This window comes from Topomyia yanbarensis, chromosome 3 (genome assembly GCF_030247195.1).
Source record: "Topomyia yanbarensis strain Yona2022 chromosome 3, ASM3024719v1, whole genome shotgun sequence".
Taxonomy (NCBI): domain Eukaryota; kingdom Metazoa; phylum Arthropoda; class Insecta; order Diptera; family Culicidae; genus Topomyia; species Topomyia yanbarensis.
This window is the reverse complement of record NC_080672.1, coordinates 167,704,022-167,724,873: the sequence shown is the minus strand read 5'-3', so window position 1 is coordinate 167,724,873 and position 20,852 is coordinate 167,704,022. Positions and strand designations below refer to the sequence as shown.

General features: G+C 36.3%; 1 protein-coding gene across 3 annotated transcripts in view; it reads left to right on the top strand.

The window, feature by feature from the left end:
• The window catches only part of LOC131689158 (dmX-like protein 2), a 61,627-nt gene that overhangs the window by 34,241 nt on the left and 6,534 nt on the right, over positions 1-20,852 (top strand). For 2 of the 3 annotated variants that reach the window (XM_058974042.1, XM_058974040.1), the window contains 6 exons: positions 2,629-2,712; positions 3,327-3,596; positions 3,657-3,726; positions 3,791-3,865; positions 12,410-12,543; positions 12,613-12,696. In XM_058974042.1, coding sequence (XP_058830025.1) covers positions 2,629-2,712; positions 3,327-3,596; positions 3,657-3,726; positions 3,791-3,865; positions 12,410-12,543; positions 12,613-12,696 — 717 coding nt within the window. The remainder of the gene's footprint in view (positions 1-2,628; positions 2,713-3,326; positions 3,597-3,656; positions 3,727-3,790; positions 3,866-12,409; positions 12,544-12,612; positions 12,697-20,852) is intronic. The other variant, XM_058974041.1, reaches the window with a different exon arrangement.

Here is a 20,852-nt window from a genome sequence, read left to right as displayed (position 1 = left end):
GTTTGTGGGTTAGGTAAGACCGACACGGTGTTTCGTTGATTGGGTTCGTTTTTGAATCGATACAAACGACTGGGTATATTTGTTGTGTTCAATTATACTATAATTACGTCACGTTAATAATTGAAATACACGGAAACTATGTTTTTTGTCTTTATTTATCAGTATTGTCTAAAAGCCGACCAAAAAAATTAAGAATTAAATTGAACGTGATTCATAGTTATATTACAAACAGAAACGAAAAGTATAATCTAATATGAGATTTTGAAATGATATTGATGAAAAATTTTCATTGACCGCCGGATTATTGATCAACAGTGTTTCGAAAAATCACAACACGAACCGGATAGCTTACTACGAAGCGTGCGTCACTTTTAAGTGAATGAGTCCTAGTAATAGCGTATATAATCTGTTACAGAACAGCTCTTCCTACTTAGAATGGCTATACAAGTGGTAATTAAGCTCGAAAGAATTACTTGAGAAAACCCGTACCATAATTTAAACCATGCGTTAAACATTATTTATTCATAACACCACGCATTCGAATGCTCTTCCTCTTGCTACGCGATGAAACTACAGAGAGCATGCGTTTGCATCACACATACTCATATACACATAATTACACTTTATCACACATACACAATACATTTCTAATGGAAAAAATGGACAAAAAGAAAGTTCAAAAGGGGGTCGCTCTTACCCCTTTGGGGTGTCGGTCTTACCCGCAGCGTTTTTAAAATGTCATTTTTCTCCATTTTTTGGACACCAATAATTTTTAATGAATTCAATTTTTTGAAACGCTGAAAAAATTATATTTTGTTAAGAACCACCTAAACAAGGATTATGCACAGAATATAAAATTTTAGGAGCTTTGTGGAATTTTAGAAAAATTATTGCGCTTAAGGTGTCGGACTTGCCCCGCGGTCCCCTACATTCTAAGTAACCAGCCTGGTATTCGTATGCCGTCTGTAAGGAAACACGCCACCTAACATACACATACGTATCCCACGTAGAGCTTAGAACAAAAATATCCGCATAAAATCTCAACTTTCGAAATCCGCGCTAAAAAAAACTCATAACTTTCGATATCAATTTAACTTGGAAAAAAACCGCATACATAAAAAAGTTTTTGTGAACTACTTGACGTCTTGAATTAAGAATGCTTATTAGAAATCGAAGCAGACACGATCCTTGTGGCTATGGTGTCTATAATTATGAAATAAAGCTTTAATTCTAATGCTAGAAATTGTTATAACCATATGTGCAATCCACTTCCCCGGGGTATTCAGTTGCTACAGATTAAGGGCGGCCAGAATCCAAGTAAACAGTATAAGCGAACTGACAAGAAAAGTGAGGTTGACTATGTCATTCTTTCCAATTTGATTCGAGCGAACCGAATCGCTGAGAACATTTCTCTAAGTCCATGTAAACAGTACAAATGAACTGTCCAAAAATTAAGTTGACTGTATTTGTAAAGACCTCAATTGGACCGTAGTAGTTGGCTGTTCAGTGCAGGCACTTAATTTAAATTATGGGACGAAAGATCTCTTTTCTCCCAGTCTCGGTATTTGCATCTTTTATACTAAAACGTACGTCCTGGTTTGGCTATTACCCGTAGATCTAGTCTAAACCCTCATCGAACCAACTCAATTGTATGATTGTATGTATGGTGGATTCGCTGGTATTTATCAAGCTATAATGTTTGCTCAAAACTAGCTAATATAGGTTTGTTCCAGTACCAGGAGAAACTGGAAGTGCTCCGGAGCAAACAGATACAAAACCGTTGTTGTATACTCTTTCCCTCTTTTTTCTACTTCTGGTAGCAAACCAGAGTAAAAAAGAACAAGTCTTATGTTTCCAACTTAATTTAGGAGGTTGACATTTATGATTTTTATTTATACTCAGGTTATGTTAAGGCGCACTTTGTGCTAGAAGTTTTATGAGTAGTGAGTATGGCTCACATGGCCCCCCTCTGACAGACCACACGGGATTTGTTTGTAAAGTCAGAAGTTGACCAACAAGTCTAGTTAATTAATCTTGAATAATTCCTGATCATTTGCAAATAGTTTAGTTGAAATAAGTTGAAAATTGAGAAAACTAGAGCTAAATAAACACCTAAATTTTTAAGTGATAAGTATGTATATTGAAGACCAAATTCCAATTCTACGGTAAAGTAATGCTTTAAAGTAACTTACCAATACTTTTTTTTATTCCAAGATTTGTGATAGTTTTTCAATTGAATCGTACTACCACAAGCAAAATAGTTTTTTTCTCGATTTCCTCAAATTTTCAACTTTCAACTCAAATATAATTTTACATAATGATTTCAACAAGGAGATAATGTATTTATATGATACGTGGGAATATTTTGAGGAGGTTTTAGTGGGGTTGGCAAAACTAAATCGTGTATTGTACATTTTACAGCGATTCTGCTGAAACCCGCAAAACGAAGGGGTTGGGTCGCAGAGGGTTAAAAATGCAAGGCTCGACTATTTCACGATATTATCACTAATAATCAAACTAAATCTAACACCATTCTATCATCTGCTTTTCATGTGTCTTGTTTGTGTTCTGATTGTTAATTGTATGTGTGATCCGTTTCCTAATTTTAACCGAACTCACTGTCGTCAGATTAAAGGAGCAACGTTCCCCGGGAGTCAATGTCCGCGCTTCTGCAAACTAGTCATTGAGCGTTCAAAGCACTTGCTGAAACCGGTACTGTTTCCTCATTTTCCTCTTGTTGGATTTATGTATAAACTTTATGTTACATTTTCTTTTGTAACCATCGCCATAAAAGTTGAGAATTCGTTTATTGTTGAATTTGGATCGTTGTTGCTGGGCACAGTTATGCCGCATCGTACGGTGTGGTACAATTGTGGTTACCAACATCGTTTTGAATTGTAAATATGTTTGTTCATCGAGTCATATCTTTTTTTGAATGGCATTCCACCAGTATAAAAGTTACTTACACATCTGTTCTGTAATGCAACAAATTACAACTGCCATTGTGATCATGATATTTGGAGTTCGATTACAAAGAGTGTTTGCTGCCATGCAGAGTGTCTAGTGTGAATAATTTTTATTCAAATAGGTGTGATGCCATCAGCATTAGCTAGTTCATATCACCATTAGTTAAGTTGCGTTTAGATTAGAGGTGGGCGTAACAAAAAAGGACATCTTGCGATAACATCACATTTTATGCACATTTTATCCAGTGCTCTAGATTTTGAATATGTCGTAAGACGTCTTTTTGATTTTACGCAGTCTCCAGTGTAGTCTAGTTTCTAATCATCCATACTACTAACTATTCCGTTATTCTCTGCACGAAGGTTCTCAAGCATAAGGTTGACAACATCAAGCGCATGAGTGCGCACCCGCTGATGCCGCTTTATCTGACTGGTGGTCAGGATGGTTCAGTACAGATGTGGGAATGGGGTCATCAGCAGGTAGTCTGTACGCCCCGCCCTCCCGGCACGTTTGCAAAGGTCACCAGATGTCGCTTCTCGCAGCATGGCAATAAATTCGGCATCGCTGATGGAGATGGAAACCTGAGTTTGTGGCAGGTTGGATTAGCTAGTCAAAGCAATAGACCTTTCTTTGTACGTATATGTTCCACGGTATATTTAATTGTAATGATCATGCTATATTTTGTTTTCTAGACCTATCAATGCCATAATAAGGGAATAACAGATTTCGTTTTTCTCGGTTCCTGCAGTCTGGTGGCCACTGGTAGGTTCTACTTATTTATTGAATTGCAAAAATAATTTATATTCATTTCTCTTTTTCTGCACAGCTGGACATAGTTCAGAGAGCAAAAATGTTGCCATATGGGATACACTATTGCCACAAAAGAAAGCGTTAGTTTCGGGTGAGTGAAATGTATGCGTGTTTAAGGCAAAAAAAGAATATAGCCGTCAATGACGCAGTGTCAAGACTCGGTTAAAAACATCGATTTAACTCATTAAACCTCAGGTTGTCCCACTGATGTTTTTATTTATTCCCCTCGTAACATAAGACATACTTTATTAAAAAGCGTCTGTAAACCTAGTCGTTCTTGAATCGAAACAAAATAAAGTTTCACAGACGATGGTTTAGGATTCTAATTTTATTCTATATCGCTATATGGGCAATAAAATCTTTGACGACGGCTGAAAGCAATTTTTTATGAAAAGTCCATTTTTGCGTTGGACAGAAAAAGTGTAACTTTCCATTTCACTCGATTTTTTCTATCAAACTACAAAAACAAGCGGAAAGGGTTGCGTTTCACAAAAAAGTGGTACACAATTGTTATTCTACCATCACGACGCTAATATCAAATAAAATTCTTTGGAAACTATTTGAATTTGCAATGGTAAACTACTAATATTTATGTTGTGAACCTTGGATTGAGATTCAAAAGCAATTATCGATTAATGCTTGTCACAATAATTATTTGTGCCAAATAAGGGGTGAAATAAAGTCGGAGCACAGCAGAGATGCTAGATATTGCAAATGTCTGCAAATAATAATTTTTAAAGTCTGGGAAGTACCAAAAATGCCTAAAATACAGCCTTTATTTTCAAAAATCTGTAAATATCTGCAAACAAACTAAAAAAACTGTAAATATCTGAAACCAAATTATAAAATATCTGCGTCATCGAAAAAATCTGCAGCTGAAATAAAAAGTCTGCGAATTTGCAGACATGTCTGCAAATCTGGCATCTCTGGAGCACAGTCGTGATATCGACATAGATTTTTCATTAGGGCTTAAATCGCAAATGTAAACAAACTGCGTTTTCACTATTACGACATTATGCAACAAAACTACTACAAGATTGAGGTGAAAATTAGTTAAAATGGTTTTTAGTTCGATGTATAATTAAAGAAAACAAAACGGCGAAACATGCATTTTCTTCGAGATTTCGACTTAGGCCCTTCTTCTCATATGGAATATAAAGGCCAAACTTACATTTTTAGACAGAAGCGGGCGTACGGTTATTATTCACAAATAAAAGAATAAACGGCGGTTCTATTATATAAATGATAAGCAATATCAACTATGATCATGTCTACTCGATAGTTGTTGCACATAAACATTCGAATATTTCGATATTTTCATGAAATTTGAAGAAAAGATTCACGCGCCCTTTCTTTTACATTGGGTTTCTATGCGCCCATTTGCTGAGCCCTATTAAAAAGTATACTGTCAAGCTCGCCCATTTACCCAGCCCTACCCAGCAAGACAGAGTCAGTTAAGCCCATTTACCGCGCCCTTCTGAAAATTATGTACACGGTTTAGCCCTTCCGCAAATGGTGGTTGCTGAAGGGCGAAATCACGACTGGGATGCAAATTGGGCGTAAGCATTTTTTTAGTTTCTACCTACTAAAAGCACATAGGAATTAAATTCTTTGTTATATTGTCATAAGGTTTAACGAAAAATGCTTCCGGAAAAACACGGTCATAAAGTAATTTATACCTACAATAAAAACTACATTTAGAAAACCTTCGCCGAATATTGAAACTGATTTTTCTCCATTTGAGAACATTGCGACATAGGCCCTAATGAAAGATCTGTGTCGATATACTCGGTTTTCCACCCCGTATTTGCCACAAATAAATATTATGACAACTTTCCTTAAGCATTAATCGATCATCTCGTCACATCATCATTTGTTAGTCAACATCGGAAGAGTCAAGACGTGTTTCTAGTTGGTCTTTCGTTTAGTCTCGCATGTTCGGTATGTTGAAAAGAAAACGGCGAACGGGCGGTTCGAAGCTGAGTTCAAATCGAATTCAAAAATGTGATGTCAGATGTCAAGCAGATCACGTCACCAGAGGAAGAATGTACTCAGGTTTTTTTGCGCGGCATTTTTTACGCGATTTTTTACGCGGATTTTGAAATTTACGCGGTTTTCATTTACGCGGATTTTGAACTTACGCGGTTTTCATTTACGCGTTTTTCATTTACGCGGCCTGTATCCCCCGCGTTAAAAAACCTGAGTGTACAGTGAAATTGGTGTATAAGCGGAATACAAATTGAGTGGCATTGGCATCAAAACCGTAGTGCGTACGAAAAGTGAATACCCGCAAGCCCGAAACTATTTGAATCGAGTTGGTGCTGAATATTTTTCACACTGCGGCATCGGAAAAGGACGATACATGCGAATAACAAAAAAATCGAACGTCAAATGCACCCATGGAGTACTGTCAAATGCAGCCAGTCCATTTAAAATATGGGAAGCAGAAAGAGTGGCTATGCGAGACGGCAGATAAAATGAACAGAAAAAAACAAAACATCTATCCCTGGCGGACCCTACACGAGCAAACATATTGTCAATAAATCAATTATTGATCAATGTATTGATGATTGATGGCATTTTGAAGAATATTGATGATGTACGGGCATTTTGAAAATATTGATTCTGTCGAAATCAAATGGGACGTATTAACCCATTATAACCCAGGGGTTTCACAAAGTGAGCCAAATGCAGTGATATCTTCAATTCCACCAAAAAATGTATCAACGATTATGGGAAAAATAAAATCACCGCTTAAAATGGTTTTGAGAATGAAAATATCTCGTGCAAAAATATTCGTACGTTTAAATAAAAACAACAAATTTTAAGTTGTTTGACATATTTCTTCGGATTTTCTGATAGACAACACTTCTTTTACACCTGTAGGAACATTTTGTCACATGATGGAATTATTAGCACGAATTCCAACAATAAAATTCAATTAAATGTATTGCTTACTTTTCAGCCGCCATTTTCCCCAACTATACACGGTTCAAAAATGTAAACAAAATTACAAAAAATGGCAGTTGTCTTGTTTCACAATGAAATATGAGGTGCAATAATCCCATTAGTGCAATAATAAAGCAGATAGATGCCAAAATTCTGCAGTGAATACGCGTTAAACGATGGATAGTTCTGCGTATGAAATTTCACACGCTAGGATATAATGGGTTAAGGCTCTCTTGTCAATATTTTTATTGACAATGTTCTTATCCTGTGTATGGTCTGCTTATAACTGTTCGCTGGGAGGCCTATCGATGCACAGAGATATTACACTGTGCATGTGGTGCCTAAATTTCGGCCACGATACGCGCAAATGCCATATTCAACCATGGTGCAATAACCGCGCTCAAGTGCACCTCACAGCAGACTGTTCAATCGAAGGTGCTGTTGCTTTCAAGTGTGCCCATTGCGGTGAAGGGTATCGCTCAACCGACAAACAGTGACGCAAACGGGAGGAATATAAACGCATTCACAAGGATGCATCGCAAAACTACCAACCAATATTAGTGCCGGGAAATTTGAGTATGCCTGTTAATCTGTTGAAACTAATTCTCGGCGGCGCAAACTTGAACGAAATAGTACAGACATTGCGGTTCTGTCCGAAACATTCTTAAAACCGGAAATTAATTTTAGTATGCCTGGTTTTATCACTTTACGACTTGATCGCACCCACTCGGGCGAACGTGTTGCTTTACTGAGCAAAATCGCAATCAAATTTCAAATTCAACCACACTATCACCTCCGTTATAGAAGCGCTTGGCATCGAAGTGGAAAGCAATATGAGCAAGTTTTTAATCATTGCTGCTCATTGCTCAACACATTGCTACGATGCCAACAGGAATGTGAGGAAATTTCAAAATGATCTTGCAAAGTAGACGAGGTTTCGCAAAAACTTCATAATACCAAGGGACTTCAACGTCAAGCACGAAACGTGGAAAAACTAAATTTTCCAAAATGCGAGCACAATTGCTTGGATTTATTGTGCTCGGTCACTAACAGCCATTCAAAATCCATTTGGCCACAATTTTGTTTATAGAGGTGTTAACCTTAGGCCTCTTTTTCGGACTAGAAAAATCTCTAGTCGTATTTGTGTGGTTGGTAATCGAACCCAGCTGAGCTGCGTACAAGGCAATCGATTTACCAACTATGCTTTGCGCGCCCTTATACTAAAAATTATAACTAAATTAAAATATACATCAATTAACAAGCTCAATACATCGTTTCTTGAACGTTACTATGCTACTTAACAAGGATCTATTGGGAAGCTCATTCCAAGAAACCACACTCCTAATGAAGAATGACCATGCAGCAAAACGAAATCTCGGTATTATGAATATACGAACTCTTGTGCTATGGAAAGGTTGGAGTTGATTATAAAGATGCACCGTATTCAAATTTTGCTAAAATAACTTATTAAGAGACAAACCTAGCAGATTTTTTGAAGGTGTGTTAGTTTTAGATCAACTAAGCTGCCAATGGTTTTTTTCTGACTATTTCTCTATTCTACTTAAATCTTCATTAGATTCCATCTTCATTTAAATTTTGGCACTCGCGATACAATTGACACATTCTTTCGTGACGTTACAACGATTTGATGAATCTTCATTCGACAAATATGTTATAACTTTATCAAATGAATGCCTACATCAAAACTTATTACAGATTCACGAAAGATTCAATCAACATTAACTGAATATACTGTAAGAGGATTGTTTTATGACCGATAATGTAACGTGACGTTACAACGCGTGACAAATTAGAACTTTCGTCGTATTTCAATAAAAGTCAAATCATCAAGTTCTAGTATATTCAGTTTATGTTGATTGAATCTTTCGTGAAATTTTGTCTACTTTCCGAATCTGTAATAAGTTTTGATGTAGGCGTTCATTTGATAAAGTTATAACATATTTGTCGAATGAAGGTTCGTCAAATCGTTGTAAACGTCACCAAAGAATGTATAAATTTTCCCTATATACGATAGTATTTTGCGACGTATTGCAAATAGTAGGATGGGACCTAGTGTTACGAAAGAATTATGTTTTAGTACGCGAATTTAGTTCGGTCAACGGTAGCATCTATTAAACGTACTATTTGAACACCCCCTTCATTAAGTTTTGTCATACACTTAGTTGATCACAGCGCCGAGCAAAAAATTTGTTGCAAGCAAAGCAGCTGTCAACCGTCCTTCCGATCAGACTGAAAATTTCATTCGTAGTGGAGTGAATCGACACGACTGGCCGACCATCTGGAAGAAAAATTGTGCCGTGAGGATTTCGCCCGCGAATAAAAAACCTACTGAGAAGAATGTTGAAAGCGGTTGTTGTGTTGTGTAACTGGCCATTCAAGTTCCAGTAAGCAGTAGAGATGGAAGAGTATTCGGCAGGTATACGAGTTGCAACACAAGATACCTCGCCAAGTGAGGAGACAACAGCCTCACAAAGCTAGGAAGCATACTGCAAACTAAAAATCAATGTGCTTATGGAGAAGGTCAATGCACTGAAGATGCACCTGCCCACAAAAAATGCGAGGGCCTCGTCTACGTCAGCACCAAGCTCCGAGGACGCGTTCGTGGCACAGCAGCAAAGACAACATTGACTCTTGTGGTAGGGTAATTTCGGGAGAGATGCCGCGTCAGGAGAGATGCCGCACTTTCTATATCTCGTATATAGGGTCACTTTTATACGGTAATATGAGTTTGAGTTTGTCTTTCGAAGAATTACAACACTGGAGATGTAAAATAATCCTTATTATTAACTCATGAAAATTTTATTAATGATTATGTGCGTCCAGTTGCATCACTGAAAGTTTACCAGTACCACATTAAAATTTCGTTTTTTTAAACTGTTAGATTTTTTTTAGGCAATTCATGTATCGGTTGAATAGCTGGGACCTTTTAGAAGGCATCCTGATTATAAGCACGGTCATCCATAATTTCAGCGGAAAATGTCGTCGTGCGGCATCTCTCCCATACAATTGGGAGGGATGCCGCATCAAAATTGTGGGTGAGATGCCGCACTCGATGGCGGAGGATATGTAGCTAAGTTTCAGACACTAATATTCGTGAACGCATTGATTTGTAGTGATGTCAATATTGGGATAGAAGCGAAAATTTCATCGAGTTAATGCTTTTTCAAAATGAATCTTTCAAGAACAAACCTATGTTAGATAAATTTATTGTTGGGAGAAACAACCAAAAACTGCTTTTAAAGAACCTCTACCAATACATAAATATACATCGCTCGTACAAACATATAAGTAAATAGTACCCTTAATTAAGTTACTCTAACTTAACCGTTACACAAGGTTGCAAAAGACAAAAAATGTTCAAATGTTTAATAAAAAAATGTTTCTGGAAATGGTAGAACCCCCTTAAGAAAAATTAAGGTGCTAGCCGATTTATACACGCAGAAGAACCAAGCCTTTTTGAATCAACAAAACGTTTAGTTGAATCTAGAACGTGGCGAATGACGGTTTCAAACTGAAATGGCGTTTTTCGAAAGCATGTATTTAGTTTAATTCAACAAATACTTCTATTTACATTTTAAATAGAAACATTGCTGAAACAAAATAAAATTTGTTAGATCTAACTGATCCCATTGTTAAAAACTAACAGAATCTTTGTTTAATTTCAACTAAATTTGAGTTGTTCTCTCCTTTGGTTAATACAAACGATTTGTTTTTGTTTCTTCGAACCGTCTGTTCGGTTAAACTTATCATGATTTTGTTGTTTCAAACGAAATATTTGTTGAAACTATTGAAAAACCAACAAATGAATTTGTTCGTAATTTTAAGCAACAGCATTGATTGAATCAATCCTGAATCTTGTTTATCACTATATCAAACGGGAAAATTGTTATTTAAAACCAAAATTTGTTTATTTTTACCATTTTTTTCTGCGTGTAGGTGTAATAAAACTTCATGAAACTCAGCTGAAGATACCTGATCCCTAAAACATCAAGGAGAGCTAAAAAACTTTTGTTCACTATTTTTCAGTTTGTGACCACGGTGCGGCGTCTCAACCGCAATGACCTTTTTTTTTTTAATATTCATGGAAATATGATGAATTTTTTTTCTATGACAAAAACCATTTCACAGTATTTTAGAAAGTTGTCGCAATTGATAAAAATGATTTCATCAAATATTTAATGGCTTACTTTGATGCAGGATCGATTTTTAGAAATTTCCGGCATCTCCCCAAATTACCCTACGCCTGAAAATATTAAGAAAAAAATGGATAGAAGGATGGTAACTGGAAAACTGCTTGAATTCGATAATTGAAAAAGCTGAATAGCAGCATCACGAAAACCAAAATTGTTTTTCAACGTTTTACATAAAAGTTTATGGGACACAGCATAGAAATTTTTTGATCAAGAACAACAATATTGTTAATAACGTTCAGCATTGCTGTTTTTGTTATATGTCTTTGTCTACACTCAAACTGATGCGATGATACTAAATTGTGTTTCTGTATACTATTTCAAATCATAAGGAAACACAATTCTTTATACTTTTAAAATTTCTTCACAGAGCCGCTAGAATTGAAATTGGTCGTAAATGAGGTCGACTTTCAATATTGGGTGTCTCGAAATTATTTTTGAATGTTTCCAACCGTTGCAGAGCTTTTCACTTTTATTACTGCAGTTGCGGACGATAGATTACAATAAAATCGGGAATAATTATTTTATAAATTCAGTGGGAATACTGTCAATTCCAACCGCGTTTCAGCGAATCTCGAAAATAGAATCATATCGTGTGCTGTAATTTAAAGTCAAAGGCTGAGTTGATACGGATATCATTTTTTTTACACAGTTGCGTTTCGGCTTCGCCTCATCAGAAACCGACACAACTTTTTGTCGGAATGGATTAGTGCCGGCTTGACGCAGTTTTAAGGGATTTACGTCAAGCCGGCTCTAATCTATTACGACAAAAAGTTGTGTCGGTTTCTGATGAGGCGAAGCCGAAACGCAACTGTGTAAGAAATAAGGATTTGTGACCTCAAGTGCAAAGACTGGTTTTACCAACAAATTTTCACCCTAGTGAGAAATTTTGGTGTTTACAAAATTTTCCTCCTTAGGGTGAAATATAGCACAGTACGGATATCATGGTTTTCCGTGCATAGATTTCAGTATCAGAAGTGGAAAAATAGAGATCTTTTGTCTAGAATCCCAACGTTTTAATTTTGAACCAAAATTTCTTACTTATCATCGGAGTATTAAATATATTTTCAAGGTACTACTTTTAGCTCTGTTTACCATCGCAGTTAGTCTGTTGCAGCATACTAACAGTTTCGTTATTGTATGATGAAATGACGCATGTATCGTTAAGGTTAATCAGAGAATGGGCAAAAATCGGAAACGAAAAAACCAATTTTTTCCATACCGTGTGTTAGATCTTCATAAATATCAATTAGCAGTACTGTAACAACATTCTACATAAGCTGATTAATTATTATGAAGATCTAACACACGGTGTTGAAAAAACCGCTTTTTTCGTTTTCGATTTTCACCCATTCTCTGTCCAACCTTAATGAATGTTTTCTATAGACGGTTTGACACTGAGATTGACTATCTATTTGCACTTTCAATTGTGCAGACGAAATAATTATTAATTGCACATTGTTGTGAACCAACAGCTTTTACTTGTCACGATCAAGGAGCATCTAGTCTGGCATATGCGCCGCAGCATCAACTTCTAATATCGGCAGGCAAGAAAGGCGACGTGTGTATATTCGATGTTCGACAACGTGTTCTGAGACACCGGTTCCAGGTTTGTATTACTTTTTTGTCTTTGCACGGAAATACGCATATAGTTTATCATTTTGTTTTTTTTTTCTAGGCTCATGAAAATCCTATTAAATGTCTAGCCATTGATCCTCATGAGGAACATTTTGTTACCGGATCAGCTGATGGTGATATCAAGGTAAGACTGAGTAAGCAGAATAAAATGTTCTTAGGTTCATTACTATTTAATATGGTGATACACATGAGCATTAGACCTAATTATAGCATTCTGTTGATGTAATTAATTTGCATGGGTAATTTAGCATAAAGTCTTAGCTTAACGATCATTTAGCATAGGTTTGAGGAGTAATCATACTGATGGTCAATTGGCATAATTATGTTTATCTTTAGGAAAGTGTTTATTAAACTAAGTTCCTAATTATCCCTCCGGAAGTCGCGCTTATGGCCCACTGAACGAGAAGCCGCTACACATTGGTTTAAAACGCGAAAAACGTGATCGTTTTGTATAACTTTGAATTGTTTAGTTATAGCGTTATACTATCTTCGGAAGAATTTATGATAATGAGACGCCCATCTTTTTAAGTCAAAAGTTTGATGATTAATCCTCCTATAAGTGAGATTCAAAATTTATTGCTCGTTTATTTAGAGATAGCGAGTTGGTGTGTTCTGCAAAGTTGTAGTAAATGCTTCCACAAGAAATTTTTTTGAAGGTGGTAATAGTTTATCTTTAATAATCTTTGAGATACAGCGCATTTTTAGAGAAAGTAGCGATTAAAATTTTTTTTTATTTACGATATTTGTTCGAAAAATGCATTCATATAAATCACGAACGGGCAAAAACGAGCAGACCACTCAGTATGCATTTGAAAATACAAGAAAGACGCTACAAGATTCTGTATGATTGACTTGTATCCGTTTGTATCCATGGCTGTGGTAACAAAGAATATGATTTATTAGTCTACAATCTTTATACGAAACATATTCGGTAAAGCTATTGAGACAAAGTGGTACTATCTTCGGCAAAGTTTTGGGGAATATTCTTACAAAAAACATTGTCGAAGACAGCGGCCTTCTATTGTGGCTGTTTTTAAATACAGTGCATTGTTCGGTGGTTCAGGGAGTAACGCGCTGCCTTATGGGCATATAGTCGAATCCTAACCACGAACGATTTTAAGTATAAGTAGGCGGTGCATTAACCCTGCAATCGGCTACAAAGTTTGTCAACACAGTAGGTCAAGTTCCACAATAGAATGTAGCACCAGGGCTTGGATCATCAATATAAGCAAACCGTTTACGATTTCTATGAACGACGTGATGGTTGAATTTGCATTGTTATATGGAAGAAAAAGCAATAGCCTTATAAAAAATTGTTTATTTTTCGCCATCGGGATTGCTGCAAATACAAATCATTTGAACTAACAAACTAGTTTTATTGCTAACAAAGTCTGAAGTTACACTGTACAGTGACAATGCTAAACAAGTAATCGAAGCATGCGCGATTACCAAATGAATTGCTTTTAGTAGGTTTTCCATGAATATTGCACCGTATCTAAGAAACTAGTAAAGATAGAAAACCTGTGTTCTCGACAATGTTTCTAAGAAGAACATTCCCCAACACTTTGCCGAAGGTACCACCACCAGGGTTACCAAAAATACAGAATAATCTGCATTTATACAGATTTTTCAGCCATTTTCAGACCAAGAATCTGTATGTGCAGATATACAGATTTTTGTGTGTGTGTGTACAGATATACAGATTTTTGAGAAATGATGTTACAAAAACTATTTCTTGAAATATTTTTTTTCTGTTTCAGTAATACATCCTCTGTGTCTCTCTCAGCATAGCCCTTTATATTAAAATATATTTTTGCTTTTGAGAGTGGTCGTACATTCTGAAAGGTAAAGGTTTGTAATACACTCAGGTTAGCACCCCGTAAAAGCCTGGCTGAAGTCTATTTCCAGAAACGTTAATTGTAATGCTCTGTGACTTTGTTAATTCTCAATTTTTTGTCCGAAAATTCGATAGCTACATGAGTCGACCTAATGTATATTACATTATATATCAACAAAAGTATTTAAATGAAGAAGAAATTTATTTTTCCATTGTGCACATCGGTAAAGTTCAAGTTTCTGGATGTAAAATATCAGAACGATTTGTATGTTTTTTATGAAGACGTAGACAGGTCCTTGCTTGACTGATTTAAACCACAGGAATTAATATCTTCGATAGATAATCCAGCAAAATCCAAGTTAAACGACTCAACTGATTCGATACAGATATCGACACAGATTTTTCGAAGAATAAATACAGATGAAAAGATTTTTAAGGACAAAAATACAGATTTAATTTTGGCAACCCTGACCACCACTTTATCTCAACAGCTTTACCGAATATGTTTCGTATCAAGATTTTAGACTGATAAATAAAATTCTTTAAATCCTGCTACCAGAGCCATGGATACAAACGGATACAAGTGATTCATATAGAATCTTGTAGCGTCTTTCTTGTACTTTCAAATGCATACTGAGTGGTCTGCTCGTTTTTACTCGTTCATGAGTTAGGTATATGAGTGCAAAGTAGGCAATTTTTCGAATTAATATCGTAACTATCTCAGAAACTGCTCAACATATTAAGTTTCTTCCTTCACCGAAATTTTGTATTTCATTAATTGTTACAGATTTGTCGAACATTTTGAACTTCTAAAAAATCTTGGAAAGAAGTTATGATGAAAAAAACGATTTCTTTGGTATTTTCTCTAATAATGCTATATATCTCAAAGCTTATTAAAGATAGACTATTACTACCTGTAGTAGAGTTTCTTGTAGAAGAATTTACTACAACTTTCCAGAATACATCAACTCTCTATCTCTAATTATATTATTGTCTGTTGCAGTTGATCCGTGCTGTTCGGTATTTTTGTTTGCTCTGTAAGAAATCCAATTTTCCGGTGTTTCCATCGTTTTAGTACATTTAACTTATTGCCAAACTGGAGTTTTACGTAGTGTTAATTGTTTACCGTAACTGAATATTATCGTGTCACAAAACAAGTGGAAGTCTTGCCTGTTTTTAAAACAAAATTAACGGGAAGAATAAACACCAGCGTCGAAGCCTTTTGTCTTTTGTGTTGTTGCTATAAGCTGACTGGCAGAAGCAGCGATCGTCTCATACTATCTGTTTACGCTTTGCATTGAAAGATGGAAATTAACTGTGGGAAGTGTACGCTTCACGTTGAAAAAACCGAAATAGTGATTTGCGATGGTTGGCGCGTAATCCACAAGAAATGTACTGGTTTATCTGCAGACGAAATTGAAGCATGCAAAAACTCAAATGTTTTCTGGATGTGCGATAGGTGCCGCGACGTGTTGGAAAATGCAAGATTTCGTAGCACTATTTCATCTTTAGAATCATTTCATGCACAACGTGAAAAGAAACGCGATGAGGAGATTGTTCGTTTACAGTCCAGTATCGATCAGTTGAAATTTATCCGAGAACGTAGCTAATGTTACTGGAATTGAGCGAGTTCATCCGTTGTCATCGACGCAATCGAACATGGCTGCTAGCATTTCAGAACCCGGCACAAATTGCGAGTTATTTCTCTCGAACATTTGTAGTTACGTAAGCGAAGAACAAGTGACTAATCTTGTTTCAACATGTTTAGATAACCAATTACCTTTAGCGGTTAAGAAGCTTGTCCCGGCTTGGCAAGACACTACAGCCCTCGACTTTGTTTCATTCATGATTGAACTACACTCTTCAATGAAGGAAAAAGCTCTTTCTCGAGGAACGTGACCACGAGGAATACGGTACCGAGAATTTCGTAGGAATTATTCAGGAGATCCATGGGCACCATATCCGCACTGAACATTTGTGATGTTTTATGTTTTGTTTTATTGTGCTAGTTTAATTCGTGAATTATTTGTAAAATATGTTCATTATATTGAGGATTAATCATCAAACTTTTGACTTAAAAAAATGGGGCGTCTCATTATCATAAATTCTTCCGAAGATAGTATATCGCTATAACTAACTATTTCGAAGTTATTCAAAACGATCACGTTTTTGCGTTTTTAACCACTGTGCGCTGGTACCCTAAGACAATTTCGTTATATTTTCAGAGCAGCGTGCACTCAATGTACTAGCGCGACTACCGGAAGGTTATGAAGAGTGAGGGCGGTTTGGCATAATGAATCTTTGAAATGATTTTAAGCAGTGCTCATTATGAGAGTTATTTGTGTCGGAAATAGTACCGATCGATAAAAAGATGGGTGGGTAATGTTAGAGATATAGCCGAAGTGAAGTAGAATACACTTAGGCTGTTAATTCGAATGCTAAAAGTATTTTTAGTAGAAGTGAGCATTATTTTGACAAATTTGGATTCGACCTAAATAAGTGGAAACCTATCTAGATTATTTCTATCTTTCTTTCTTTTCTTGGAACCCAAAAAAATTGGGAAAGACGCACCATTTCGCACAAAAAGTCACTTTTTTGTACAACACCTCATTGACAAAGTGGATGAAAGGCGAAGCAAACTACAATTCAGAACTTTTGTAATTCCTTCCATTGCTTCTCTATGAGCCGGACCATGAATTTCTTGCAGGTTGTACGGTAAATACGCAGGTTGTACGGTAAATACGCGCTCAACCCGCAATACTCAGTATACTGCTAACTGCGGATAACACTATGCAGATGCAGAAGTGCAGTGCAAGGATTTTGTAGCCTTCGAATGTTTTAATAAACACTAGAACTAGTTTTAATAAACACTAAAAAAGAAAGAATAATTTATTTATTCGTAGACATTACAGTTGACAGCGCTCTCTGATTTACTAATAGTCGACTGTTCCGCTTCAGACCTAGGAGACCCAAGAGCAGATCAGGAAGAAGACAGAAGTGAAATCAATGTTAATTGCATCACTGACGACTTAGCATTCGTTATTAGGAGCAGGATAACAAACAACACTCTTAATTTTAGGAACTATACGAGATGGCGCAGGGCCTGTGGCCTTCGACTGGCATGGTCCATTCTTATTTGTTCGGAAGTCTTCTCGGCTGGTTTTGGTAGACGTGTGCTCCTACTTGCAAGTTGATTAATTCGCTTGGGTGGAGGACATGTGGATCCTAATAGTTGTCGACTCTTTTGACTTACGATTATTTAACTCGACCAAGCACACCGGCTCTCAGAAATGATACGCAGCCCTTTCGGGTAGGAGTGGTCTGTGGGGAATAGTGGATAAATAATTCTTATGTCTTTTATGGGCAGAGATTCTTTTTGTGAAACCCTAAAATGCCTTCGTCTAGCTACTCAGGATAATAATAGAAAAAAGGGTTTGGCTGGTCCATAATGTAATGAATACGTATATTGACTAGAACAGGGATAGTCGAATTCTGTTATAAGATAGAGATGGAATAGCACAGTTGTAGAAAAAAGTATTTTGGAGTAGGGACTAATACTGCCAGTAAGTTTACCGTATCAATTAATAGTAGAGCTTCGGACCTAGAAAGGAAGAGACAGAAGGGGATTCAATGAGAAATTGGCCAATATGACGTAGACTCCAAGGATGATTTTCCATAGGATTACACAGACTAGATGACACGACGTTACACGCTCTAAACTTGTGCCGAATAGTATGTATATATGTATGTATAAATGTAAGCCCGTATGTATACCTGTAAGCATGGATGTGTATAGAAGCAATGTATCCTTGAGCAACATGGAAAGACAGCCTCTGAGCCACCAAAATGCTCATGGGAAGCCGGGTGCGCGGTCATGTGTGTGACCATAAAGCTTCAGAATTTCAGGATTGAAGGGGCAATATTAGAATTATCTGTTTTTATAAACAATTCCCAACTTTTAATTATTCTTATCTCCTATTTCGTCGGTGTTAAGTCAGACCAGACTAAGTGACATTGTATTGCTATCTAGAAAAATGAGTTTAATGTTTGAATTGCAGTAACTTTTACATTATAATATGAAAATGCTTGTTGTAATATATTGCAACTCTGGAAAAAGTGGAAAGTAGCCGAAGAGATTCTTTATCCAGTGCTATCATTATTTCACTTTTTGATATTTTGCGACCTAGTCCATTGGCCACACCAACACCAACCATTTCTATTTGTCAATAATTTTAATTTATTTTTATTACTTATTTTTCAACTGTATTTTTCCTTATAATCATCAATATTAGCATAATATCCAATTTCACTCAGAAAAAGGTTACAATTTTACGAATATCAAATTGCACATTCTTTCTTGCGGATGTTCAGATATATTTTTGATCTCAAGAAAATATGATAGGAATAACACAAAATGATAGTTCTAAAGACGATCTCCCAAAATTCCTCTCCGCGGAAGATTTCGACTGAAAATCCTGCAGTCGTGAATCATCACTTAAGACACCGCTAGTTAGCAGACATGTATAGTAGGGTGGGGCAAAATGATCGTTTTTTCAGCACAGCACTTTTTTGGTTCCTTTTGGGATCCCAGACAAATGTGCAAAATTTGGGGTCGATTAGTGTTGACCCGGCGTAGCGTATTGCGTTTGAAATTTGTATGGAGATTAGTATGGGAAAACCTACATTTTTTGCATGTTTAATTCTACAGACTACAATTCTTCCTTTAGTATGCAAACAAATAGATAGAAGTGTAGTCCAGGATATGCTGAACAACTTTGCCGAAGGATGCATGGTGTTAGAATGTCTCTAAGCCATGTTATAGCTGTTCAAAGTTCGATACATCGAATTAAATGCCAAAAATCATTTTTATGGCCAACACTGCGGGTGTACCAATGGTATTTCTTATAGCATTCCGAAATAACATTATATATTTTTGTTTTACCACACTGGTATGTTTGAATGAATTATTCAAAAACCTTAGATCAATTTCATGAGCGTAGGTAGTTGAGCAATAGGGCGTAGTGAGGGAGGATGGGGGGACTTTAATATGTAGAAATTCAAACTGAAATGTTGTCGAGTTGGAATGTTCAGATGAATTATTTCAAAACAATTACACAATGTCCTACGCATAATAGTAACGATAAAATAAAATATACTGTATCCCTTTGCCTTGACTTCTATCAATAGAAGTTACGTTACAGACTGAATCAACTGATGTCGAGTTGATATGTCAGGGGATTGCATTGATTATATTTCAGTTTAATAGGCACTATGATTTGATGGGAATGGAATGCGAAGTTGGCTTTGCTTCGTCGTTCTACCCGAGCAAACGAAAATTCACCCCCACTGCATGAGTTTTGAAAGTGTTCGGAATGGGTTCAACCAGAGAAGTACCACTTAGAACAAAAAAAATCACGAAAGTTCTCACAAAAGCGAATCGGATTTGTTGCTGGTTTTCCTTGCTTTGATGTGAGAGTGCACCCGTATGACGTTTCAACTAGTATAAATTTTTAGACTGGCTCGTATAAATCGTTCCAGGCAGTACGGTCGAGCTTCGCTAAAGCGTACAGTAAATAACAGAAAATGTATTATTGCATTTCGTATCATATATTTTACTTTTCTGATTGATATTATGCTTATTGCTGTATATTATCATTGAACGCTCGTTTTCTAAAACGACATTATCTGTTATTTTTGCGAGGCGTCCAAAGAATCATCCAGTTTCAACGGAATGTTCTCTAATTACCTGGTCCGACGGGAATGCTTTTATTAATTTGGCACATTGAAGAGTAACTCGTAAGGAACCTTTACTAAGCAACACATGATTGCAGAGCCCTCTTTCTAAGTAGTGGAACGTGATCTTCCGCATGGATGGTGGATTTTTTTCATTTGTCATAATTTGTCGTCAAAATATTACTTGTGATAATTAAGCTGAAGAAGTAAACTTTTTTTGAATTCCAATCAAATGCAGTGAAAGCTAATGTAAATACTTAAAGTCACAAGAGCACTTAGCACATAGAGACCATTCATAAATTACGTAACGCAAAAAGTGGCCAAAATTGACTCCCCCTTCCCCCCCATGTAACAAATTGTCACAAATTTCTCCATCCCCCCCTTCCCTATTACGTAACAAATTCCCAGAAATTTTTTATTCTTCGGTGAAAACATGTTACGTAACGATCTAGCTAACTCCCCCTCCCCCCTATGTCACAAAATGTCACAACTTGTTGTACCCCCTCCCCCCTAAAAGCGTTACGTAATTTATGAATGGTCCCATATTAGGCAATCCAATGGAAGATTTTGTCGTGACAATTCAATTTTGTTAAAAAATATTTGTAATTTTGCGAACAAGAAAATAAAAAAAAGTTCGATCATACGTCAGCTGCATCAGAACAAATCGAAAACAGCATATGGCTTAATGACCCAATTGACGTATAAAATCT